Source organism: Prosopis cineraria, unplaced genomic scaffold (assembly GCF_029017545.1).
Source record: "Prosopis cineraria cultivar Desert tree isolate PC_DT_omini unplaced genomic scaffold, ASM2901754v1 PC11, whole genome shotgun sequence".
NCBI lineage: Eukaryota > Viridiplantae > Streptophyta > Magnoliopsida > Fabales > Fabaceae > Prosopis > Prosopis cineraria.
In genome coordinates, this window is record NW_026555342.1 from 5645463 (window position 1) to 5672748 (window position 27286).

A 27286-nucleotide genomic window follows, 5' to 3' on the forward strand; every position below is an offset into this window, starting at 1 on the left:
GTGGAAGAAGTTAAAGAAGTAGCCTAGAAGTCGAAGACGACTTTGCGCTATGATTCGGTGCCTGATTTTATAGAAAAACTCTATACTCTTGCCCAGAATGACATCTTTTGTCATTCTTTGTTCGGGAATCAAATGTCATGAAGCAGGATCTGATTTTGAACACAGTATTATCAAATTCCAAGCCTGTTCAGTTAGAGCACTAACAAATTTACATCCCTCGACATCGGTCTCAACCAATATAGAATCTGCGTCCAACTCTTGCCTTTCACTCACACTCTCTGCCTATGGCTGCTCCTCCAGTCACGATTGGTCTTCAACCTCGTGCTGAACTCAAATCAAGAAAACCCAGAAGCAATGAAACGCGAGAAGTATGGTTTGACCTAGAGAGAAGAGATTGGAGGGCTTCTTTGAAATAAAACACAGCTCTCAAGAGACATGATCGGAGATTAGTCGAGACATGTGCTTGGGCAAAAGTTGCTGCACTTTCTTGCTCTGCGTCTTCATGCTCATCTTGCTTGTCGGCTTCCTCTTTGGCTTCAGTGTCTTCCGAGATGGCATCCAGAAGATCAAAGAGAACACCACTCCTTCAAACGCATTTGTTACGCACCTCTGCCGTTGTCCTACTGACGTTGCCTTCACCGATTCATCAATTAATCAGAGACACCAAAGTAATGCCTCCTTTGATTCACCTGGCAAGGATTGGATTGCGATGAAGAAGGAAGAAGATACGAGAAGGGAGAGAATAGAGACTTCCTCATTTTTTTTTTAATTTTTAAATCATGCATAAGGTTGCTAGCCATACACGAGAGGAAAAAAAAAAATAAAGCGCATGGACAAACCACCTAAACTCAGTGTAGTTGGGTATTGGTTAAACGTTTTAATTTGTTAAAATTAAATAACATTGTACTATCTTTAAAAGGTTAGGTTGAACATTACACTTTTTAAAAGTTAAGGTTATCAACTGCCCTTTAAAAAAAATTAAGGATGGATTTACTGTTTAACCCTTTAATTGTTTACTGGGTTTGGTAAAAATATATTTTAAATTTGATTTGAAAATGTTTTGAGGGCTTTCGGTTTGTTCACGAGAAGCCCCTTTTTGTCCCGATACGCCTTCTCCTCCTCCTCATTCACAGAAAATTGAAAACATACAGGCTGTATTAAATGCCTAATCATTTCGCGCTTTTTTTAATCTCGAGATTCTCTTCGTTCTGCTCTCGATCACCCATCCCATTTTATTTCACTTTTCATTCTCCGTACCAAATGCCTTCAGATCTCCGCCGGCCCAAAATTCAATTTATTTCTTATATGGAAATGGAAGGGGAAATAATTTATACGATTTTCTTTTTAAATTCAAAATTCTCTTGAATCTCTCTCTCTCCCTCTCTCTAATCTCCTCCGATTTTCCCCTCCGTTGATCCATCCGAATTCATGGGTTCTATCTTTGATCGAACCGTGGGCGATTTCCCGACCCATTTCTACTTCAATTACGAAGGTTAAGATTTTTTGGATTGGTTTCTTCCATTTCAAGGTCCCTGCAGGATCAGGGGCTGATTTTGTTTCATATTTGGGTTCTTTATGGGAAGCAAGAGAAAATGAAGGTGACGAAGTCTCAGGTGTGGCAGCCATGCAAGAAGAAGAGGTCTTGATAATTTGTGGGGAAGCTGTAGAGAGGCAGTGAAGGAATTTTGCAGATAGAGAACCAAAGGGCACTTTCAGGAATAGGGAAGGAGAAAAACGATGTCGTCTCGTACCGGAAGTTCTGGCGGCAAGACCCGCGCGGGAAAGTTCGAGCTGGGTCGGACACTGGGTGAGGGCAATTTCGCCAAGGTAAAGCTTGCCTGGAATGTCGAGACCGGAGAGAATGTGGCCATTAAAATTCTTGACAAGGACAAGATTCTCAAACACAAAATGATTCGCCAGGTATGTGATTTTCAGTAATTTATGTGTATTTTCATCTTTAGAAATGATCGTGGATTGTATATGTATATTTATTTTTCTCCCATCTTTTAATAATTTTTTAAATTTAAATCGTTGATTTGATAATTGATATGTTGTTCTGGAATTTATGGTTGATTTGGCTTTCTTTTAAGGGAAAAAAAATTATAGAAGACAGATTTGCCGGTTTATTTGATGAATCGACTCTGTCACTATCTGAGCCGTCTTTAGTGTCTATTTTTCCATTATTTGATTGCTGGGAGTAGTTATTCTGTTTCATCATCAACTGAGAGTATTTCTTCGCTATGGTAAATGAGAAAGGATGTAATCTTGCACACCTCTGTAATTGTAGATTAAGGAAAATGGTCAACGGTGATTTGATGTGTTCCCTGTAAACTCAGCTAAAGCTGAAAAATGACGAGAGAAAATCTTGTATAATTAGGAATCATGTATTTTTCTTCACTTTTCTGGAAAATAATCAAAGTTGACTAAGATTACTTGGTTTGTCTCAATGGATCTACTTCTATTTTTTTTGGATTCATTCACTTTCTGAACCTGCTATATCATTTCCTTGGTGATTTAATTTTGCCACTCTGGATGTAACCACCCCCCCTTTTGATTTGAGTTATCAAAACTCAAAATTTTACACGGTAACACATGTTTTAGTTGTTATTGAGAGGCAATAAATTAGCTAGTGCTATCGGTTTCATATTATTTGTGTTGCTCAACATTGCAACCGATCAGCTAACATTGCCAGGGAAGTACCATGCTTTGGTGCGGTGGCATGCATAACTTGTGCGAGTGTGGCAATCTTCTGCTAAATAACTAGGACTCTATTCTTCAAAGCTTGAACATTCTAGTCTCATTTATATTTTGTGTGTGTCGGTATGCAGATAAAGCAAGAGATTTCGACAATGAAATTGATTAGGCACCCAAATGTCATACGCATGTATGAGGTTAGAAGGAAGTAAATGATTAATTCCATGCATCTTTATTTTGCATGCTCAATTTTCTGCGGGAGATTTGTTGTTCATCCATACTCTCCCTTAAATTTATTTTGCCCTTTGCATTAGGCATAATAAGCAACTTCTGCAGCATTTATATTGTAGGTTATGGCTAGCAAGACAAAGATATATATTGTACTCGAATTTGTGACTGGTGGGGAATTGTTTGATAAAATTGTAAGGCTGTTTGCCTTTCTCTTTCCTTCTGATGGTAAACTATTGTAATCTGAGTCCAATGCTAATGTTATTGCTATATTATTGTGCAGGCAAGCAAGGGCAGGTTAAAAGAAGATGAAGCAAGAAAATATTTCCAGCAGCTTATATGTGCTGTGGATTACTGTCACAGTAGAGGTGTTTGCCACAGGGATCTAAAGGTGAGTCACTATTGCTGTTTGTAACTTTGTATCTTTCACTATTTTTCCTGTTTTGCCTGGCTTTTTTGATTGGGAGGGAGGGAAGAAAAGGCTTTTTTTTTTTTTGGGTGGGGGTGGGAGTTGAAGGTCTCTTGTCTTCAGTGATGTATTCTGAATGAAATTATTAAGTCTAGGATGGAATGTACTGAGACTAGAGTGCCAGGGAGAGTGAGATGGAAAAAGAAAAAATAACTTGTTTAACTGTATTTGTCTTTTACAGCCTGAAAATTTGTTGCTGGATGCTAATGGAGTTCTTAAAGTTTCAGATTTTGGATTGAGTGCACTGCCTCAACAGCTTCGAGTTAGTATATTGATTAATTTCTTATAATATAAAAAATACAACGATACTCATTTTTTTGAGTAAATGATATTCAATTTCTTAATTAATTGTCCTTTGATCTGACTCAGGAAGATGGGTTGCTTCACACAACATGTGGTACACCAAATTATGTTGCCCCAGAGGTATTATGGCTGTTTCTGCAATTTAACATATCTTTTTCTCGTGAACTTTTGCTTTTGTAATTTCTGCTTCTATTTTTTTAGGTGATCCACAACAAAGGCTATGATGGTACGAAGGCAGATCTATGGTCATGTGGTGTTATTCTTTTTGTTTTGATGGCTGGCTACTTGCCCTTTGAAGATACTAATATTATGTCTTTATACAAAAAGGTAATTCTTGTTATTATTATTTTGTTTTTGTTTTTTTTTTTGCTATACTAGGCAATTGTTCAAAACGTGACTTTAACTAGTGATGTTCATGAGCTAAATATTGTTTTGGTGTTTGGCTTGATAAAGCACTCGGGCCAATTGTTTTTGGTTCAATGCGCAATCCATGCAGTCCCTATTTTATAAAACAAAATCTCTTCATGATATCCAGTAAAAGCATGGGAAAAAAATCCTTAACTCCTAGATCATTCTCTATGTTTTCCATTGATCAACTATAATTATGGCATTGCTTCGCCATTATTCCCAAAGAGCAAATACCCTCTATATGCCTCCAAGAAATCTAGAATCAGAATGAAACATCTCTTTCCATGAGTTCACTTATTCCTCCAAATTCATATTCATAATTTAGAATGTTATGCAAACAAACGGCAAGACTGATGCTGTATTGCTGTGATTAAAGAGTCTTATGCATGCACGCCAGAGAGAGAGAGGGGGGGGGAGAGAGAGAGATTGTGTAGAGATTAACAAATTGGAGAAGAAAATATATACTATGTGTTGTAGATGGCCCAAAAGGATCTTGAAAATCTGCCCTGTCTACTTTTATGGTCAAATGGAAACAGAAGATGGAGAAAAAGAAAGCTTTGTGCTTGTTAAACAGTTGGCTGATGGTTATAGAGAAGAATGGAATGATAAAAATGTTTGAAAAAACTAAAAATAACCCTAGTAGAGGAGTGAATTGGCAAAGTGAGGTGAGGCTGAAGGATTTCAATTTGGAGGGGAAGAGATGGGATGGGATGGGATGATGTTGTTTTAGGTATAAAACTTTAGAAATATATGATAACAATAAGGTTAAGGTGCAATTTTGCCCTTAAATTATTCGCGAAGGAGCAACGTTGCCTCTGAACTATTCATCTTAGCATTGTTTTTTCTAAACTAATTAAATTGGAAAGAGGAAAGAGGAAGACGCACAAGCCTGAGCAAACAGAGAGGGAGGGAGGGAGAGTGTTTTCTCTTTCATTAGACTACCAACTTGCACCACGTCATAAGCTGAGGGAATAACTCACTGCCACATATGCCAAATAAATGGGATCCACTTGCTTCAGATAGTGGACGTTGTTGTGTTTTAAATGGTAGGGCCAATATTGCTCTAATTTAATTAATTTAGGGGTAAAATTATATCTTAACCCATAATAATGCGACTACTGAGTTGGATTGATCTAAATTGGTTGGACATCTTTGCTCATAGCCCAGCCCAACTCATATGTCCAGCCCTGGTACCTCACCTCAAGATTGACCCTTTTTTTGCATGTTTCGATTGGGCTGGCTAAGTCACTGGTGGTTCAATGTACAACCCTGCTCTTAATAAGGATGGCAGGTCTGCTGTCTGCCAATTATATGATATTCCATAAATATGTCACCTTTAAACAATTGTGCATTGCTTGATGATGGAATGCATTTTCTAAAAAGCATGCACGATCGCTCCTCAATTCTGGTCATTTTCATTTTTTGTTCTTGCTACAACTTTGACTTCCATATATTTCCTCCATTTACTCTATCTACTTGTGCCACTAGAAATTTACTACCTCTGTGATGCTAATACCTCTAATATACTGATACTACTATGAAGTACACTGATGTTGGTTATCTGTTGCAACTCAAAAAGTTGGTTAAACTCCAATTACCCAAATTCTGCTTTTAAGTTACTAAATTTTACTTGCAAGCTGGATGCTGAGAAATTGAGGAAAGGGTAGGAAAGTAGTGGCAAGTTCTCAGAGAGACAAACTTACATGATGAAACAGTTTCTTGAACTCAATCAGAGATTTGAAATAGGGGGCTTCCCTTTAATAGGAACAAGAGGTACCGGTGGCTGTGCTAACTAAGTTGAATTTTGAACCACTAAGCAATAGAATATAGAGCTTTTTCTGCATCTTCTCCTACTTGGGTTTCTTTATTGCTGTTTTCTGTTAATGTGCTGCTTCAAATTGTTCTTGACATATCATAACTCACAGATCTTCAAGGCTGATTTCACATGTCCTCCATGGTTCTCATCAAGTGCAAAGAAAATAATCAAGAGAATTCTTGATCCCAATCCTGCTACAGTATGCCCTTTTGCTATGTTAATTTAGCTGAAGTTACTTTCTGTCTCCACAAATCTTTGTTTTGGCTGATGCCTAATAGTCTGTTTTCCAGAGATGTCAAACAAACTGTTTTTCTTTTTGATGATGTCTCAACAGCGAATAACAATTGCTGAGGTCATTGAGAATGATTGGTTTAAGAAGGGATATGTGCCTCCTAGGTTCAAGCAAGCTGATGTTAGTCTTGATGATGTAGATGCTATATTCAGTGAATCAGCGGTGCGCTTTTTGTTTTACATCTGTCTTTATTATGATTTATTAGAGCATATGAGTTCTATTTATGATTTTAACATTCCTTGCGTGGTGCACAGGATTCTCAAAATTTTGTTGATGAGAGGCGAGAAGAGGCACCAGTGGCTGTGGCACCTATGGCTATGAATGCTTTTGAACTTATCTCTACATCTAAAGGCCTTAACCTTGGTAGCCTTTTCGAGAAACAAATGGTATTTTCATAGCAAAAAGAATGGTAGCTTGACTTTTATTAAACCTTGGCTCCCAAGAATAAGTTTGGAATGGGTTGGAAAGAAAAACTGAATTTAAGTAATGACATGTTCTTGGTCAAGATTCTTCTAATCACAGGAGATCGGATCACAATTGCTTATTGACATATTCCTGATCTCTTTTGTCCTATTATGTCATTGGTTTGAACTTGTTTGGAATAGGAGTGCCTAATCTTTCCGTCTTGATCCTAATAAAATTGATATTGAATATAGATTATGATCAGTTTGCCTTTCTGGCAACTAGGGCCTTGTTAAAAGGGAAACAAGATTCACATCCAAATGTCCAGCGAATGAAATAATTTCAAAAATTGAGCAAACTGCAACGCCTCTGGGTTTTGATGTTAGGAAGAATAACTACAAGGTAAGATTACTATTCTCTTAGCTTACTCTCTTTTAACTCAAATGTAGCTATGCACTTTGATGGCTTTTTTGCCCTTTTGTTACTCTGTCTTTGTATTTGCCTATGTTACTTTGGTGTTGATGCAAATATTGGTATGGGGTATGGTAATTTTCAAAAAATATTGGGTACTGCTATCATAAGATGTAATTTTACACAAAAGCATATATAATATTTATAATTTGTATCTGTATTGAAAATAATATATGGTTGATATATTGTCAATCAACTTGTTAAGTTACCTGGAACCCACGCAGTTTGATGTTGAGTTCAAGAAGACCCACAACAAGTACGTTAAACCAACACTATTTATTTATACAATTTTGCAACCTGCAAAGCTTAGATAGAGAATAGGAAAAATCCATTGAGTGCTATCCTATAAATGTATTTTGCCATACCCTATGCTTACTCACACCAATATTGGGTAGTCATCCTGCGCTTCACAGGCAGACACGTGCAGACAAACATTGCAGTAACTTAAGAACTCCTTCACAGTTATACTTACCTGGGATAATTTGTAACTCAGTCCTGAGATAACGTCTTAACAGTAATAACTTATTGTTATGAATGTTTTCCTTTTGATAACACTTCTTATTGTCTGTTACTCCATCTCAGTTAAAGCTTCAAGGGGAAAAGAGCGGACGCAAAGGACATCTATCTGTCTCGACTGAGGTAAGTGTTTCTCAAAGTATTTCCTTTCAAAAGGTGCTCTCTATTTCTTCTTTTTTATGTCCTTGTAATCAGGAGTCGGATGCATTTCTAGTGATTGATTTTATCGTTTTTACAGATATTTGAGGTGGCCCCTTCAATTTGCATGGTTGAGCTTCGCAAGTCTGGAGGAGATACTCTGGAATTTCATAAGGTTACATTCTAGAATGCACAAATAAATACATAAATTTTCCAAGTAACTTCCTTCCATTAGTAATGGTTTTGGTACTTTCACCTTTCAGAGCAGATTTTTTTTTTTTTTTTTTTTTTTGCTTTCTGTCATTTACCAGTCATTGTTTATCATGTTGCTTTCTGCTCATGCTTGTGTTGTGAGTTAATCAAGTCCATTAAATTATGTTTGTTGGTTCATTTTGCTTTTTAATAATAGAATAAATGCCCTAGTCCGCGTTATTGAATGTTGCATGCTGTAAATATCTGCATAGAAAGATTCAAACTATGTTCAGAAGCATCTACAGGCCGTTAACAAAAATCCCTTTTGCCCTCTACAAGTTTTATACAAATATTTTCTAGTCTATTGGACTGAATTTTGGACTAAGTTGTCTTTCTTTACAGTTCTACAAGAACCTATCTACCGGGCTGAAGGATGTCGTTTGGAAAGCAGAACCTATAGATGAAGAAACAAATGGTTAGTTTTAATTAGCAACCATCTTATTTGAGAACCAGCTGCAGTTTCATACCAAATTCTAATGCTTAGTGGGGAATGGGGATATACTGTTATATTCTCTAGATTTTTCCTCCCACCTTTATTGGTCCCATATCCTCCTGTTTCTTCTCCTATTCCTCTGTTACTTCTCTATCCTCTTGCTTGGGATTTGAGGTGACTTTGCTTTGGATAAAGCTCCAAAGATAGCCTTGACAGTAATACGTAAAAGGAATTCTGGGCAAAAGGCTAGAAAAAAAGTAAAAAAAGAAAGTTAAATATAGTGAGGGTTGCTTTTCTTCTCCCTTTTTAGGGACTATCTGGTAAACTTATTTGGAATTATTAAATAATATTTCTCCCTTTTATACAGGTGCTGCTGCGTCGAGATAGCTTTGTTTTCACATCTTCATGACTGCTTGTGCACCTTCACGGTCTTGGCTTCCTTGGATCTTTTCTTTCATTCGGGGCTCTCTTTCTGTGACATTCGGAATGAGATAAGATTATGCATGTCAAACCCTATAAACTAATAAATGGCGCTTTAATAACTCCTGTGTGTTGGCTCTCTGTGGACGCTCATATGTATGCTCGGAGAAAATCTATGTCAATTCCCATACAAGCAATCTAAATTACAAAAAAAATCATGAAATTATAAAATTATTCTAAAATCTTGTGTCCTTTTTTTTTTTTAACGAAAAACAAACTCAGGCCTTACTTTTTTTTCAATAACTCTCAAGTCTTCCCCCCCCCCCCACAAACCCCCTATCCTACACCCTTCCTTATAAGAAAGGGGTCCTGCACGCATGTGTCACACATTCTATATACAACTTTGAAACAAATGATGAAGTTGAAATTTTTTAATATTCATTTATTGATTTATCGAATATGATTCATGTTATAGTTTGTTTTTTAAAAAAATATAGATAAACTTGAAAATTTATTTTAAATATGTCACTAGTAAATAATAAGATCACCCTATCACTATTTTATTTAATTCTGCGCAAGGAGCTTTGGCTGTGGTGGCCATTGTTCAATTAACTTTTCACGTGCTATGACTCAGATAGGTTTGATGTAAAGGCTTCAGTGTTGAGAAGGTGAAAATAAAATTGTACAAGTAATTATAAACAAAAACTATAAAAAAAAGAGTAAAAATTATTACTTTTGATAAAAATTATTTTATAAAATTGTTTAAAAAAAATCCTTGGATGTATGGATGTTTTACCGTTTAAAAGTTAGAAGTAAATAATTAATTTTATTCCATAAATAGTCATACCTATGGAAATTAAAAAATTAAAACACTTGCACTCCCTCCATTTGAAATATAGTAATGTATTTTTAATCTAATCACATATCTAAGAAGTTAATTGTTTTTAAAGTAATAAAAAACTTTCTATTCTTGTCTTTATTTAATAGAAAGTCTCACTTAAAGATGAAGGATTTAGTGATTTATTTATTAAGGTTATTTTTTAAAAAAATAAACTCATCAATTATATTACAAAATTAAAAATGTTTTATATGTTTGAACTTTTAGGTTAAAAAAATTCTTATATTTTTAAACAATGAGAGTATTGTTTTAGAATTTGTTATCTTCATGTATTAGCAACTTATTTTATTTTGAAATTTGTCACCTCATATATATTAAAAATATAAATAACTTATTTTTTGTGTCAACAATTTGTTTTATTTTCATATAATTTATTTTAAAATTTTTTATTACATACTTATTAAATTATAAAGAATTATCGCTATGGATGTAATAACTTTGTTAGTAAGTAATATGTAAGAACCTTTATAGACAATCTTTACGAATAATAATTTGTTTTATTATTCAAGACACGATCAAATATTAAATGTGGATACATCTCATGAGAATTTGAGCATAGATTTAAGACATTGTGAGGGATTGACCTTTTTTTGTTTGACTCAACTCCGTTGATAAAACTAGCTTATTTGATAAGTATGAACATTCTCATTCTAGAAAGTGATTATTAATAATTCATTTTATAAATCATTTTATATAAAAAGATGATTTAATTATTTTATTTTAATTTACCATTTTGTGATGACTAGAATAAAATATTTTTTAATTAGAAGAGCCAACACTAATAACTTGAAGTTATTAGTGAGATTGAACCTATGACCTCTTATTTATCGGAGAGCTTCACATTACTAAATTACAAAGCCATTAGTAGTAAGATAAAGTAGGATGAAATATTAAATGTGTTAGAGTATACATTTGTAATCTATAATATATATATTAATAGGTTTTCTTTTTTTGTCAAATGGGTACTGTACATCTGACATTTTCTTTTTCCTTTAATTTTTATTTTTTAATTTTTTAAATATGATATAGTAAATAAAAAAAAAAATAATGTGAGCCCTGTAGTAAAAGAGATACATGTGGGACCTACAAAAATAAATTTTATATATATATGAAACTTATAATTAAAAATGAGTAAAATATTTTATCTTAATTAATGATACCTCTCTTTTATTTTTTGAAACCTATATGAATATTTTTAATATGAATAGTTGTAAAATACAAGCCTTCCTTTTATTTTTAAGATATTATTTTCATCTACCTAACCATTCGTTGACTATTAAGTCACATGTGTTAGACTAAAATACCCCTATTTAAATATAAATATTGTCTAAAAATCATTTAAATTATGAAAAAAATTATTTTTTTTATTATTTAAATATATTAATTTTGTAACTTTAAAAAACTTAATATATAAATTGGCCAAAAAAATTCAAATACATAGTTTATAGACTCAATAAAGAAAAAATATTTTTAATAATTTGAAATAATTAAACTAACCTAAATAAATCTGAAAGCTTAAGGTGTTAAGAGTGAGGCTAGACTATAATTTTTTTATATATTCAAATATTTTAAACTTTTTATAAATTGAGGCTCTAAGAATAATAGAGGAAATGTAAGATTTTAATAAACTTGATTTTTAAAAATTAGAGTAGTGTGATTTAAAAAAGTGACATGTGGGATTACCATTAAAAAATATGAGTGAGGTGTATATTTATAATTTTTAAAAATTTAAACAAGGTGTCAAAAATGATAAGATTTTTATATTTCGAGAAATCATGTAAAATTTTATAGTAAAAATTAATGGTGAATATAAGATTTTTAGTAAAATAATATGTGTTAGATATGCAAAGAATTTTTTTATATATTTATTATTAACACAAGATAACAAATCAAAATAGTTTGCGTGAGCATATATAGAATAAGTTTTGTTTATATTATTCACATCCATGAGGAATAAAAATCTATTATTTTATTATTTATATGTAAAAGTTGATTATGATTTAAACACCTATGCAAAATATTAATGTAGCTATGTGCCTTAAGTCTGAGCAATAGAAATTACAGGCTACAAATTAATTATATAATATTAATGAAATTATCTTCCACTTCATGCCTAATCTTTTCTTAATAATCATTGTATTACTTGTAATACTTGTGCGTAAGACTGATAAATGGTAATAAAACACGGATCATATTATTTGCTTTATTTAGAACCATTGTAATTGAGATTTATAAATAATATTATCGCATAAATTGTAGCAGGACTCATTATAATATATATTTTATTTTTCTTAATGTGATACATAGAGCAATACATTTTGAAAAAGAACAAACTAGATTATATTACAAATTGCAGGAATTTTAGTTTCTTAATGTAAGGAATTTTAAAAATAATGCTAATTTTTAATATGTATAAGAGTAGCACATTACAAAATAGAAGCTATTCCTTATGAATATCATTTCATTAAAATTTAGTTTTATACTTGCTGACTATGGGGATATTAAAAAATAAGAAGAAGAATTCCTTAAATTTTAACTTATACGAGATAATACATTCTAAAATAAAATAAGTTATTATTTATATTTTTAATATGTATGAATATAATAATTTTAAAATAAAACATTCTTTAGATTTTAATTTGCACAAATTAATAATTATACAGTAAAATAAGCTAGCATTCCTTTTATTTGTTAGAATTACAAAGACATTCTTTATTTTAAAACTTACACTTTAGTGTCATTAATTAAAATTATAAAATTTTAATAAACATAAATATAAATTATATAAATTAATTTATCTCTTATTCCATTAATTTTTTTTTTACAAATACGTGTTTGAAATATTATTTTAGTAAAATTACTTCCTTAGTTAAAAAATATAAATTATATGGGCATTTTTTAGGAGTTATTTTTTAAGGGTTGGATGTTAAAAAATATAAGATATTTTTAGTGTTTGAAGGTATAATCATTAATTTTTTTCAAAAATGTCCATAATGAATAAATTATTTTATATTTATTTTAGAGTTAAACACCCAATTAAATAGTAAATATGAAAAGATGGTGTTATTTTGAAGACATGTAACTATTTTATTGAGTGTGAGATTCGATTAAAAATGCTTTATACTTTTAAAAAAAATGAAGTATCTTTAAAAAATATTAAACAAATTAATTTGTATGACTAATAAATTTAAGATATAAATAAAAATTTAAAATAATATATCAAGAATAGTAACTATCAACTAATGATTACATGCGTAAAAATAAAAATTTAAAAGTAGAAAGCATATTTATATTTTGTAATTCTAATTATTGATTTTAAAAGGGATTCATATAGATTTTTAAAATAAAAAATTATTTATAATTAAGATAAAATAAAATAAAAATAATATATTTACTTTAAAATATTAAAATATTATTTTAATATTTTTATTTTAAAAACACAGGGTATAAATCTAGTTTTTTTAATAGTTGGGAGAGAATACACTTTAAAAATATGTATTTAATAAAAATAAATTATTTTTTAAATAATAATATAATAATTTAATTATATTTCATTGGTTGTCGATGAAACGGTTTAAGGTGAGGGAGTGTAAATTAATAAATCATATTTTTATATGGTTATTTAATTGAATTAAATTTAAGTATTGTTAATTTTAATTATAAATAACTCACTTTTTATTAACGAGTTTGAATCTAACGCAGTGGACTAATATTTCATAATGATGAATTAAGATTTAAACTTTTATTGAAAGAGATACTTGCTTTTAATTCTTGCCTATATCTTGAAATGAATTACAGCAATGCTCGATCAATACATTTACGCATTCTCAAATTCAAGATTTTGTAGAACATTATTTTTCCCCCCAACGTTAACCATATCAGAAGGATCTGAGTTTCCTAATCCCAATCAACAAATCACTGTGGACCCAAGCTTCCAAGTCATCAGCAAAACTCGTGTTTACGCTCGCACTCGCTCAGAGACACGCGCTGGCACTCGCCTATATAACAAAGCTCGCATCCCGCTTTCGCTGAATTCCATTGCTTCGAAATTAGAGAAAGCGAAAGAGATGAGGGAAGAAGTAATCAGCTCCGGAGGCACCGTTGATCCCACAGCTAGGTACCTACTACCTGTTCTTTCTCTCTCTCTATTCCTTAGGCTCACATACTTATACAAGCAAAACATTGTAATGTTCTTTAATTAGGGTTTCAACGTACATTCAGTTTTTGGGATTTTTCTGTTTTATCATTGGGGTTTCCAATTTGCTTGGTTTGGCAAAATTTTAAATATTTAAACTTGAATTGGATTGTAAAAGAGCTAATACGATGGTTGATGTATGTCGTCTGAGTCTCCTTTGTTGGTCCAGTGGCACTGCGGCTGCTGCTGCAGCTCGAAAATTGGATCTAATGGAAAAGTGTCGCTTGCTGTTTGTGTTAGTGGCAATTAGCCACTTGTCTGGAGGTTTGGACTTGGTTAGAGAAGTTGTTTAGCTGTTTAAATGAAATTTTTAAAGACAACTTGAATGTAAACATAATGCCTACTGTTAGACCATAGTCAAAGCGTGGCAGTTTCTAAGTTACCCTGCTGCATTGGGTCTCAGTTTTTATCTTATTTGTTTCTCATGAAATTTTGGTGCTTGCACTTGATATAATGTTCGATCTTAGCCACTGACTGAATTATCTTTTCTAATTTCAATTGCTTGAAGCAAAAAAGGAAACTTAAAACATTGTTGATAACTTGACATTTCCCTGGCTCGTTCAAACTCCTAATGGATGGATGATTCTGGATTGAGTGTCTTAACATCCAGCATCTAGAGTGTAAAATGAAGGCACCATATGAAATTCCTCTTGTTTGATGTGGTTCATGTTATTAGGAAGATTGATGGTTGGGAAATTATTATTTATTATTGGACGGTTTGTAGGGCCTTTTCCCCCCACATTTGCATACCTACATACTGTAGATTCATTTTTAATCTTTTTTTGTAGTCTCCTATATTATAATGTTTCAACAAGTCAACCATGATTTTCTTAAGCCATTAAATATTGAATGATATGCATTTTTGTGAATCCATTTTCATATAGAATGATAGGTTATGTAGAAATCAAATGTGAAGCTGCATTGGACTTTATGCAATGAAAAAGCAAAATAAGTTGATGTGAGCTGTAATCTTATTTAAGTGATAATTAAATTTCTTAAATTTTTGCGGATTTGAACTCCTACCAAAGCACGCATTCAAGTTAGGATGACTTTTGTATATGAATATGTGTGGCTGGTGGTTGTAAATGTCAGTATCTCTTGGGAGAATTTACTTATCATGTCTAGGTATTGTTTACTTTATTGAATATAATTCCTGAAAGGACTAATATATGTATATATATATTTTATCAGTTCAGCTGCAGCATCCTCACCAGCTGTTCCAATGAATGTTGGCAGTTTAGATGGATCAAGTCATGGACAAGGCTCTAAAGCAGCTTCTCTTTCTTGTGTTGGTTCCCAACCACCATGGACCTCCTTGAGCACAAGTGCTGGCGGCTCTGCTTTTGGTTCATCAAGACCTTCATGTAGGCCCTGGGAAAGGGGGGATTTATTAAGGCGTCTGGCAACATTTAATCCTTCAAATTGGCTTGGGAAACCTAAGGTTTGAACTTGACATGGCTTTCCAAGAATAAGTATATTATAGTCACAATTATAGATATTTAGGTATTCCTCATTTTCCCCTTGTGGTTGGTATGTCTGTAATAACCGATGCTTTTTGTGTCTTCAATTCATAGTGTTTCCTGAAGAACATTCAATTATTTGTCTAATCCCTGAAGTGAAAGTTGACATGCAAAATGCATTCTGCTTGTTATGTTAATAAATTAAACCTACAGTTAGATAATCCAAATCACTGTTATCTCTTGCCATTTTTCAAGTTTTTCCCCCACCAAGAATTGTAATCTTGGTTTTTCTTTCCATCCTTTTATCTGATCCTGTGTCGCTTTTGCCTCTTAATTTCTTTTGGCAAGTGATTACTAGCCCTTGAAATGACTTGTTTAATGTCTTGGCTTTCAGAGTGGAAGTGAGAATAGAAAGAAAAATTGATTCACTACTCCAAAGCTGCTTGAAGATTTCCCATTTTCTTGTACTTTTTATCTTTTATTTTTTATTGGAAAAAAGTTATGCAGTCATCTTAAAATAGTGAAGTAGAGTTTTTTCTTTTTACAGAAATTGTAGCTAGAATGTTTGCTATTTTGCAATGCACTGATTAATTCTTTCATTGTTCTTTATGATGCACTGCTGCTTTCTATGTTTATGATGTGTGCCTTGTAGTAGTTCCATAGCATAAAATGATAGTTCTTTCTTTCTCATAGTTTGTGGGCCACTTTCGTGTACTTGGTATCCATGAAGGTGCTAATACATTATTTATTTAGAGGGCTTTGTCTTGTGAATTTGTCTAGGAACTGGAAAACTCATTCACGCTGATATTCTGTTACTTCATTTTCTTTTTCTAGGAGGATTTCCTGCACTTTTTTTTTTCCTGTGATTTCTTTGAATGAATTCTTCTCTTAAAAATAAGTTATTTTTGAATGTTTGATCCAGTCAAATTTTCGGCTCACAGAACTCTCTTCATACTACTGCTATACTTTGCCGTTCATTCTAGTATTGTTTAACATTTCTTTCCCATCCATAGCCCATCGGCCCCAGCCAAATCTTTTTGGTTATATTCATTACTGTGTTTTGAACTTACCTTTTCATTTTTTGCTTGGCCAAACACCTTAATTTCTTCCAGATCATCAGCTCACTGTCTTGTGCTCAAAAAGGTTGGATGAATATTGGTGTTGACAAAATTGAATGTGAGTCATGTGGTGCATGCCTGAGTTTTACATCATCATCATCTTGGACATTAGAGGAAGGTCAGTAATTGCAATTTAAATATGTCAAGTTACTTCCCTTTGCTTTTGAAGTTGATTGTTTCTCAGGTGAGGTTGTGAAAATAACTAGGGTGGCAACTGTAAAAAATATTCATTTTTTAAGCGAAAGATGGATGTTAATAGAGGCTCAACTTAATTCAGGCGCCCATTATTTTATATGAGGAATATCTGAAGTCAGTAATGACGCAGAGAGTTTTTTAAGAAGTTATAGGATGAACTTCTTCATAGTTAAAACTTAAAATGAGGGCTTTCTTTCATGTAATTTCTTTCTTTTGTTAACCGGTGAATGAACAACTACAAATATACTCGTAGTCAGGTTTGTGTAATGTGCATGCTTAATAGTAGATGCAGCATTACTGCCTTTATGGGCCTCCTTTTGTCAAAGGTCCAATATAACTCAAAGCTGCATGATTTTTATCCTATGAATTGTAATCCATTGTTTGATACATCCAATACTAGTTTGCCCATTGATAGATTGATATATTTTGATATGATTTCTATTGGAGGTTAATGCAGCATACTATTTGTCCTATCAAATATCAGATTTCATAGTTTTAAGTTGGTCATGAAATACAGTAGCTTTTATGACTCATTTTGTATATAAAGTGAACAATGCTTCTAGTTTTCCAAGCAAATTTTATCTGATAACTATCAGAAAAAAAGTCCTATGTGTTGTTGCTGATTGTATTCTTCATTTTTTTTTAAACCTTATTTAATGGTTGAAGCTCAAAATGCCTGTGAGTCCTTTGCTGGGCAGCTGGATTCAGGCCACAAAGTTAATTGCTCTTGGAGGGGTAATAGCTGTCCAGAAAGCTTGGTGCAGTTCCCTCCAACTCCTCAGTCTGCATTAATTGGCGGGTACAAGGATAGATGCGATGGGCTTGTGCAGTTTCAGCATCTACCTGTTGTGGCAATCTCTGCAATTGAGTTTATGCATGTTTCTCGAAGCCCACAGATTGATCGCTTTCTGTCACAGTCACAGAATTTTATGCCAGGAGAAGTAGACATTAAACCAGAGATTATATCAGAACTTGAAAGCTCTCGAGATGAGGCATACTGCCTATTTTCTCGTGTAAGAATTTCTATCAGTTCTGTCCTTGTAGGTTGGTAGTTAACTTTACTAAATGTATTATTTTCTACTTCTGTATCTTTTGGCAGGCACAGAAGCTTATAAGCCTTTGTGGGTGGGAACCAAGATGGCTTTTAAACGTTCAGGATTGTGAAGAACACTCAGCTCAGTCTGCAAGAAATGAACATTCATTTGGCCCAGGTCAGACTCAGCTTCATCTTCCTCAGGATTCTGGACCAAAAGCAGTTTCTGCTTCTGCTAAACTGGACTCCAGAAAGACCAAGGTGTCCTATAAGGAGTCTAGACTAGAATCTAGGTCACCTTTGCTCGATTGTAGCTTATGTGGAGCTACAATTAGAGTTATGGATTTTTTGACTGTCCCTCGCCCTTCTCGTTTTGCTCCTAACAACATAGATATTCCTGAGACTAGCAAGAAGATGGGATTAACCCGTGGAGTGAGTGCGGCAAGTGGAATAAATGGTGATACAGAGAAAGATCAAACTGATGATCGCGATGAAGTGACAACAACAAATGCAGGGAAATTTTTGGCTAGCACAGATGTAGACTTGACTCTTTCTATGGCAGGAGGGTTGCCATGTGCTTCACCAGGAAGGATAGCAACATCTGAAAAAAGTCATGATGTAGACATGGGAAGGGATTTAATGATTGGTCAACCTTCAGGGAGTGAGATTGGTGATCGTGCAGCTTCATATGAATCACGAGGACCGAGCTCTCGTAAGAGGAATCTTGAAAAGGGTGGAAGCTCAGATGACAGACCAATCCTTGGGTTGCAACAGCAGGCTGATAGCATTGAAGGGACAGTCATTGATTGTGATGGCGATGAAGTTACAGATTGTAGACAATATTCAGCTGGTCCTTCAAAACGTGCTCGTGATACTGATGTTTTTGATTGCTCAACTCATCAAAGAGATTCATCGGGGGCTGGTCCTAGCCATTCAATGGGTTTTGAGGCTTATGCTGAGGGCAATCGGGTTTCTTCATTTATGGGAATCCAGTCAGCTAGGGATTCAACCTGTGCGTCATCTGTCATTGCAATGGATATAGTATGTCATGACATAAATGATGACTCTATGGAAAGTGTTGAAAACTACCCAGGAGACCTTGATGATGTTCATTTTCCCTCCTCTAGCAATGTTGATGTGAATGAGACTTCAGAACTGAATAACAGCAATCAAGTTCAGCAGAGCATTTGTTTGCAAACAGCTACTGAAGTTGCCCCTGGTGAAATGGGTGTAAGTAGTACAAATAATGGGGAAGAAATCTTCAATGCAGAAACTGCTCAGGCCCGGGATGGAATTAGTTTTGGTGTTAGTGGGGGGAGTGTTGGGATCTGTGCAAGTCATGAAGCTGAAATTCATGGGGCAGATATATCTGTACATAGAACAGCTAGTGTTGTTGGTGATGTGGAACCTAGAGCAGAAGATGTTGAAAACCAGGGTCAAACTGGTGAATCTAGTCTGGATCCTGGTCTAATGGATGAGATTGTCCCTGATATGAACAGGGAAGATCCCAATGGTGATAATCAAGAGATGTTGTCTCACTCTGCAGCCAGGACAGATAGTGGATCAAAAATTGGTTGTACTACAAAGGCTGAATCTGTTGAAAGTGGTGAAAAAATTAGTCAAGATTGCAATATCCCCCCTGCAAACAGTAGGCATCCATCCCGTTCTTGCAATGTTATTGTGAATTCTGGTTGTGGACATGCTAAGGAAGAGATCGTGAAGGATGGTAAATCATCTTTTACCAACAATTGTTCTCGTCTTGAGTCAGATTTTGCTAATGCCAGTGGGATTGGTAAGTTCTTTCTCAACGATCTTGAAAATGTATTACATCTGCCCCTTTTCACCTCGATGTTTCAAATGCATGGATCCCTTGATGCTTGAAATGGGTGTCTTTAAGTTCATCTTTCTGCCTCTTTCATATCCTTCTTTAGCTGTATTCCATCCTCCAACTTCTATTGGGAGAAAAAAGCAGGATGTGGATATTTGGTATCAGTAAGTATTAACGAAACTTTTCTAAACAAGTCCAAATTGATAATGATTTAGGGAATAACTTTAGGGTAATGTTAGTATCAACTAATTGTTTAAGCCTTTTGCCATCTTCCTATTGTAATTATTTTAGTAGTATTAGAATATGGAATTAATTTGTCTTTCTTCATTGTTTACTTAGACCATATAAGTTACAAATTGGTTGTTTCTCAAGATCCACAAACTTCTCTCTACTGTAAATATAAGTGACACAAGCGTCCATTGATACAAGTGCATGCGCTCTCTCTACATCAAATACATTGAAGGGGCATCTTTACTGGGAAATATATCAAATCACCTTTTAGTTATCTGTCAGGCATCTAGAAAATTGCAGATTTGCACCCTTATTATCAGGATATAAATGAGTAGTGCCAAGGTCCTTCTACACTTCATTCATTAATTCCTGAGTGTGTTGGGACCACAGCAACTTACATTGTTCAATTATTTAGGCCCTCCAAAAGGTGAAAGTAATTATGAGGAAGCTCCAGAATTTGATCCTATTGTCTATCACAACCAATATTGCCCTTGGGTTAACGGAAATGTTGCTGCTGCTGGGTGTGCTAGCTCTAATCCAAGCACCAGCGCTGATGCCATTGCACTCTGTGGTTGGCAGCTGACATTAGATGCTTTGGATGCTTTCCGATCCCTGGGGCTTAATGCAATTCAGACAGTACCATCTGAGTCTGCTGCATCTTTGTACAAGGTGTGTTTATCTACTTTCATCAATTGCTTTCCGTTTATCACCCTTCCTGCGTGTAATTTTTGTTCAAGTAAATGCCCAACTTTGGATTATATAATCAAAATATAATTCTTTTTTCTCTATGATCTGTTTTATTCATTGTTAGGTAAAATGCTTTTTTATTTATAGATATGGTATTAGATATATAGTAACATAGTTTTTTAAACATGTTGCCTTTAATTTGTAACAGAAAACGTGTAGGCTACTTGGGTTATCATTGTGGCTTTTAATTTCTAAGGAGAAAAAACGCATCAACCAATACATGCATTTCATTTTTGTTTCCTTTACCTGGGAAGGGTTGATTGCTTGAAAGTTCAAACCTTTATGGTATGGATGTGACTGAAAAGTTTAAGATAAAATGATGGTGAATGGAAGGCATGTACACATGTAGAGCTCTCATCAATTGTGGCAGCTCCCTCTTCTTTCATTTATTATAATTGAAAATAGAGTAACCCCATGATATATTCTTAAAAGAAAAATGATGCACTAATTCATCTTCATTTTAGGAACACAAGAACTATTGACCAGGAGTGTTTAGTCAATCTTTTATATCGTGTTTAATGGTTTTAATGTTTTATTTATAAATTTTCCTATCATAACTTGGGTCCCTGTAATGGTTTTATCATGCTTAATGATAAATTTCGATTGCTGATCATGTAGGATGATCAGCAAGTTCCTGGTCAAAAGCTCCTTCGACGCCCTTCTATGAGCAGGAGTCATGGGCAACTCTGAGATTTCAGTCAAAGTGTTTAGTGTTTCCATTTGCTTGTAAGTTTGATTATGTTATATCTAATTAGTCATATGCAAGTCATTTGCCTATAGTAATCTTTGCCTGACAAATCTTAGGGGCAGTTTTAAAGTGTTTGTCATTAAGTTCTCCTTTAAAAAGTGGATGCTTTTTACGCGTAAGAAACTTCTCTGGCCCAAAAAATAATCTGAGCACCTTTATGCAAGTTTTGTGCGTTTTTGGCTGCAAACTTGTATTGCACTTTATTATGTCTACCAACTATTGGTGTCCTAATTTTCAGTAGGATGTTACTATATACACATTAAAGTTTCACTAAGCTGCTGTTTGATGAAGTTGTGCTGACTTCTTGCTAATATTCTCCTTTTTATTCCCAATATGCATGCAGATGTCATGAGTTATATGGTTCAGCGACTTGGATAAATTCTTGTGTTTATATCTGTAGGGCCAATGATGGACAAGGCTGAATAGTTTTTATTAAGCAATATCTATATGCTTCAAAGTCCTGTATTATTAGTCAAGACGTGAGAGTAATGAACTGTAAATTATGAGAGATTTTCATAATTCAAAGTCTGAGATTTTCATGTGGGAAATGTTCAATAAATTATTGTTTCATAAATCTCATATAGCTTTTGGTTTTGACTCTTGTAGTATATATGAATTGTATCATGGTGAGTTGTTGAGCCATTTGGTAAGGCATGGGAATTTCTCTAGAGCACTTGACCTGTCTGATAGATGTTAAAAAATAGAGTTTGGGGAAAAGATTCTTTCCCCGGTAGTTGCCCCTGGTCCATTCTAGTGTAGCGTGTATAAAAGTCTAATAAAGTGTTACTCTCTCCTTTAAAAAATTAAAATATTTTTAATTAAATTTTATCCCTCAATAAAGTAATTATTTACTTTCAAACTAACCCTATCTTTCTTTATTTATCCCTATTAAATATTCTATAATAAATATAAAGTGATTCATCAATAGAGGCACTTTTTAAAAAAAGATAATAATTACACTTTAAAAAATTAAAAATGTTTTATATTTTTTAACATCTAATTTTTTAAAAAGTGCATTACATTTTTAAATGGAAGGGGTAAATATTTTGTATGATAAAACTTAGAAAAAAACATGCGTTGAGGGAAGAATCAAAAGAGAATTATGCAATTCTTGAGAGTTACTCATTCTGTTAAAAAATGTAAGGTATTTTTAATTGAATTTTACTCTCTTAATAAAGTAGTTATTTAATTTCAAACTAATATTATTTTTTCATATTTATCTTTACTAAATATCCTATAATAAATGTAAAGTCATTACTAATAGGGATATTTTTTTAAAAAAAGTAAAGATTACATTTCAAAAGGTTAAAAATGTCTTACATTTTTGTACATTTAACTCCTCAAAAAATGTTTTACATTTTTTAACAGAAGGAGTATGTAATTTTTTTTATTTCAAATGAGATTTATTTAAGTTTTTAAAACTATTAAGATTGATTTTTGTAATTAAATTAAAATAGAGAGGAGTTTTATAATAAGTGATGTTTTAAATTGAGAAGTTAAAAATTCACAATCAAATGAAAATATGGTAAAGATTAGCTTATCTTTGAGTCAATCAATTTAAACGATTTTGAGAAATTTATACCTAAAGATTAAAATTGAGGAATATACTAAATAATTGAAACTTACAACGAGTCCTCAATACTAAAATCTACTATCAAATTTTAAGAATTTATTACTAAATTTTAGCAAAATTTCATTGAATTCAGAAATTTTTGTTTGTATCCTTAAACTTGAATAATATTTTTAATTTTTAGATACCATTAAAATTTTATTTTTATTAAATCTGAGTCTTTAATATTTTTTATATGGAAAAATATAACAATGAAATAACCATTTTTCCATATAAAAGTATGATGACGAAATAAACTAAAGGGGCAGGTAAAACTAAAAACTTAAATGAGCAAATTATCCTAAATTTTAGGTCAAATAATACTATAAATTTTGAACTTATTTATTATAAAAATTATTCTCTCAACTTTTGATAAAAGAAATTTAAAATTTTTAAAAAGGATAAAAAAATTACAATAAAACCTGAAATTCAAGAATTCAAAAAATTATAGGAAATGATCAAAAAGTTTTTCCTCTTTTTCTATAATTTTTTTATTTTTTTAATATTTATCAATATGAATAATTAAATTGTATTATTTTTAAAAATTAAAAAATAATTTATATAATAAATAAGCTCATGGGATAAATTACTTAATTACATTAACTACAAGACAAGGAAATACTTCTTAAGTTAAAAAATATAAGATATTTTTTTAGAGATTAGATGTTAAAAAATGTAAAATATTTTTAATTTTTCGAGGTGTAATCATTGCCTTTTTTTAAAAGTGCCCTATTGATAATGATTTTATATTTATTATAAAGTGTTTGATAGAGATAAATATAAAAAATAAAATTAATTTAAAAATTAATAACTATTTTATTAAAAAATAAATTTTAATTAAAAATATTTTATATTTTTAGAGGGACTAAGAAGATAACTAAAGGAGTAGCGGAGAACCGTGTTCAATCTGTGGAATCCATTTTCAGCCAATCAAATTCAGACAAATCCCCACGTGTCATCCCACAACATTGCAACATCTCGACGATAACTTACATGACCAGAAGATGTACACAACGCTCACTCACACAGTCACACACTATCTCTCCGGTCTCAGTCTCCGCCATGGCTCCCGCCGGAGCCACTTCCCTTCACTCTTCCCTCTGCAGCTTCTCTTCTCACAAACCGTCGCCTCCAAATTCCCAGCAGCCAAACACCCAATTGGGTCCCAAACCCAAAAGCCTCCTCCAAAAGCACCCACTCTATACTCCAACCCACACCAGACTCTCCCTTGAATTCAAAGAGAAAATTCTCTGCCTTGAAATTATGGGTGTTGATTCAGGCAAGGCCCTTTCAGTAAACCCTGATCTCAGAACTGCCACTATGGAATCCATCCATTCCATCATCTCCTTCCTTCACTCCAAAGGCATCCAACAGAATGACTTGCCCAGAATTCTGGGCATGTGCCCTAAGATTCTCACCTCCAGCATCAAATCTGAGCTTAGCCCAGTTTTTGATTTTCTCTCCCACGAACTTCAAGTCCCAGATCGCAGCTTCAGAAAGGTCATTAACAAATGCCCAAGATTGCTCACTTCAAGTGTCAAAGACCAGCTCAAGCCAGCTTTGTTCTACCTTCAGAGGCTAGGGTTCAAGGATTTGTTAGCCCTGGCTTATCAAGATTCTGTCTTGCTGGTTTCTAATGTGGAAAGGACTCTAATTCCTAAACTGAAGTTCTTGGAGAATCTGGGTTTTTCAAAGGAAGAAACTAAAGATATGGTCCTGAGGTGTCCTGCATTGTTGACCTTCAGCATTGACAATAACTTTCAGCCCAAGTTTGAGTATTTTTCTGGGGAAATGGGAAGAAAGCTGGAGGAGCTGAAAGAGTTTCCTCAGTATTTTGCTTTTAGCTTGGAAAACAGGATAAAGCCTAGGCATATGGAGGTTGTGCAAAGTGGGATCAATATGCCTTTGTCTTTGATGCTTAAGAGCACTGACGATGAGTTTAGGGAGCTCATGAAGCAGAAAACTGAATGATTGTGGTGAGATCAGAGCTGATGTATTATCACTGAACAAAGTCTTTAATCATTAAAGGATGGTAACTTGGTAAGTGTATGTGTATATGAGAGGTGAGGTGATGTCACTAAAAGTTGTGTTAATAACTTGATATATCTATATATTTCTTTCTCCTTGGTTTGCTCACTTGTCTTTGATAAATCTCAGAAATTTTTGCTTTATATGGCATGCTCTATAACTGCAAGTGTATATGAATGAGTGCTGTCCGAATGATGTTGTGAATCTTGAAGCAGAGTCCCTGAATTTTAGTCAATTTTCTATTTTAAATCTTTGGCTGCCCTTTGTTATTTTGAACCCTTGGATTATCAACCTCATCAGTGTTGTTATATAGTAAGAGAGAATATGATATATACAGTATGTGTATATGATATGTACAGGTGTTACTTCCCCTCTTTACACACACTATTTTCTCTTTCTTACAAGACTGCATACAATGATTTATATAATGAGACTTGATCCCAAAAGTTTAATTTAATGATAGTTAGCTGTTGAAAAATTTCACTAAAAAATGAGTTGCAAATATTAATTTTAACATGTTGCAAATGTTTGTCCAAAAAAACATGTTGCAAATGAAATATTCATGAGTAACTCCTAGTAATTTGAAAATAAGACTTCATATTCGTTACTCATTTTTTTAGCAACATTTTTTTTTTTTGAGAACTAGCTGTAATTAAATTGAACTTTTAGGATTTAATTGTCATTTTCTATTTATATACATACAGTGGAGAATAGAAACTCCTTGTTCTGTGGTTGTTCATTTTGATATTAAGAAAAAGCAAGGGAAGATTAATGCAAAGCAAAAGGTACTTTTAAGTTCATAGTTTTTAATCAAGCTTGTAAATTCATTAAAATAAAATAGGAAAAATTAATCTTTTAGTCCTTCAACTTTTAACTCACTTGTAACTCAATCCCTCAATTATGACTCGCTGCGACTCAGTCCTTCAACTATAACTCGCCGTAACTCAGTCCCTCAACTTTTGATTTACCTATAACTCGGTCCTTATTTTTAAATTTTTTTTAAATTTTTTTTTCAAATAAGAGGGGTAAAAAAATGCTCATATATTATTTTAAAATACCCTCTTCTTATTCATTAATGTGAGATAGAAGTTAACATAAAAAAAAATTAACAAAAGTTAAGGAACTAATTTGTAAGTGATTCAAAAGTTGAGGGATTGAGTCATAGGTAAGTTACAGTTGAGGGATTGAGTCATAGCGAGTCATAGTTGAGGGACTGAGTTACAAGTGACTTAAAAGTTGGAGGATTAAAAGATTAATTTTCCCAATAAAATATAATGACCTCTCTTCCTTTTTATTAAAATTACGGAGACATTCTCTTTATTTTTAAAACATATACTTTAGTCTAATTCTTAACACTATTAAGAATATTCTGTTAAAAGTTTTAAAATATTTATTTTTTTTTTGTAATTAGGATAAAGATTTTAAAATTATTAATTTATCCTTATGATCTAATTGTCTACCCTCTCTTCCAACTTAAAAAAAATTAAATAATTAAGATTGTCAATATTTAAATAAATAATTTAAAATTTTTGTGTAAAAATTAATGAAATTAAAAATAAACATAAATTATTGAGTAATTTATTATATTAAATTCTTATTTCATAGGTTTTTTGACAAAAATATTTTTAAAATTTTTTGAATTGCATGTTTGAATATTATTTTAGCCCATCTTTGTATTTAATTTTTTAAAAAAATTACTAAATAAATACATTTACATAATTTGAATGATTTTTAGACAACAGATATTTAAAGAAGAGTATTTTGATCAAACATGTATAAACCCACAGTTGGGTCGATAGGAGTAAAATATTAAAAATAAAAGGAATATTTATGTTTTGTCACTATTTATACTAAAAAAGGTTTATATAGGTTTAAAAAGTAAAACGAAAGTATGTATAATTAAGATAAAATAGATAGAAAAATCAAAGTATTTTACTCAATTCACCGTCAAGGATCCATTAGCAGTTAGCAGAAAATTGTGAAAATTTTTAGACCTTCTACAAAGAAAATTCTATCCTGTCATGTTGTAGTTTGGTAATCACGTTACTGGTTTGTGTCTATTAGCTTCTCCTTCATTCATCAATAAGTTTTTAGAGAGTGCTCCTCTCATCCTATTTATAAATTATTTTTAATATTTTTATCAAAATCAAGAAATATTTTAAAATTAATTGAATTTACTCATATTAAATATGCATATTTCAACAACATTTTCTCTTTCCAATATTTAATATAAGGAGAAGAAAAAATTTGTGATAAAATTTAAAAATGCAACTTGTTAGTAAGATCGAAAAAAAAATTCCCTATATCTTATAAATAAAACCCAAGGTGTAAGTGGGACTATGGGAGCGTTTGCT

The 27286-nt window shown here is 32.6% G+C and overlaps 3 protein-coding genes across 4 annotated transcripts; all 3 read left to right on the top strand.

Annotated features, from left to right (window-relative positions):
* The first annotated feature begins 1105 nt into the window (after positions 1-1105).
* LOC129285719 (CBL-interacting serine/threonine-protein kinase 23) lies at positions 1106-8964 on the top strand. 2 transcript variants are annotated; one of them, XM_054921556.1, is made up of 15 exons: positions 1106-1920; positions 2829-2891; positions 3045-3116; positions 3206-3313; positions 3573-3653; positions 3761-3814; positions 3896-4021; positions 6028-6117; positions 6253-6372; positions 6465-6596; positions 6898-7014; positions 7666-7722; positions 7838-7912; positions 8332-8404; positions 8790-8964. In XM_054921556.1, exons 1-15 carry the CDS (start codon positions 1738-1740, stop codon positions 8807-8809), a joined length of 1371 nt encoding a protein of 456 aa, XP_054777531.1. In that variant the 5' UTR covers positions 1106-1737; the 3' UTR covers positions 8810-8964. The 2 variants fall into 2 exon arrangements, with proteins under 2 accessions (XP_054777531.1, XP_054777532.1); XM_054921557.1 differs by lacking the exons at positions 2829-2891; positions 3045-3116 and having other exon boundaries at positions 1107-1920.
* Positions 8965-13540: 4576 nt separating this feature from the next.
* LOC129286041 (uncharacterized) lies at positions 13541-21889 on the top strand. The gene is made up of 8 exons (XM_054922083.1): positions 13541-13857; positions 15127-15376; positions 16508-16631; positions 17375-17721; positions 17808-19533; positions 20216-20469; positions 21166-21273; positions 21639-21889. The coding sequence occupies exons 1-7, from the start codon at positions 13541-13543 to the stop codon at positions 21235-21237; spliced, it is 3090 nt and encodes a 1029-aa protein (XP_054778058.1). The 3' UTR covers positions 21238-21273; positions 21639-21889.
* A 2010-nt stretch (positions 21890-23899) lies between these two features.
* Positions 23900-25040, top strand: LOC129286827 (transcription termination factor MTEF1, chloroplastic). The gene has a single exon (XM_054922892.1). The coding sequence runs from the start codon at positions 23967-23969 to the stop codon at positions 24873-24875; it is 909 nt and encodes a 302-aa protein (XP_054778867.1). The 5' UTR covers positions 23900-23966; the 3' UTR covers positions 24876-25040.
* The last annotated feature ends 2246 nt before the right edge of the window (positions 25041-27286 follow it).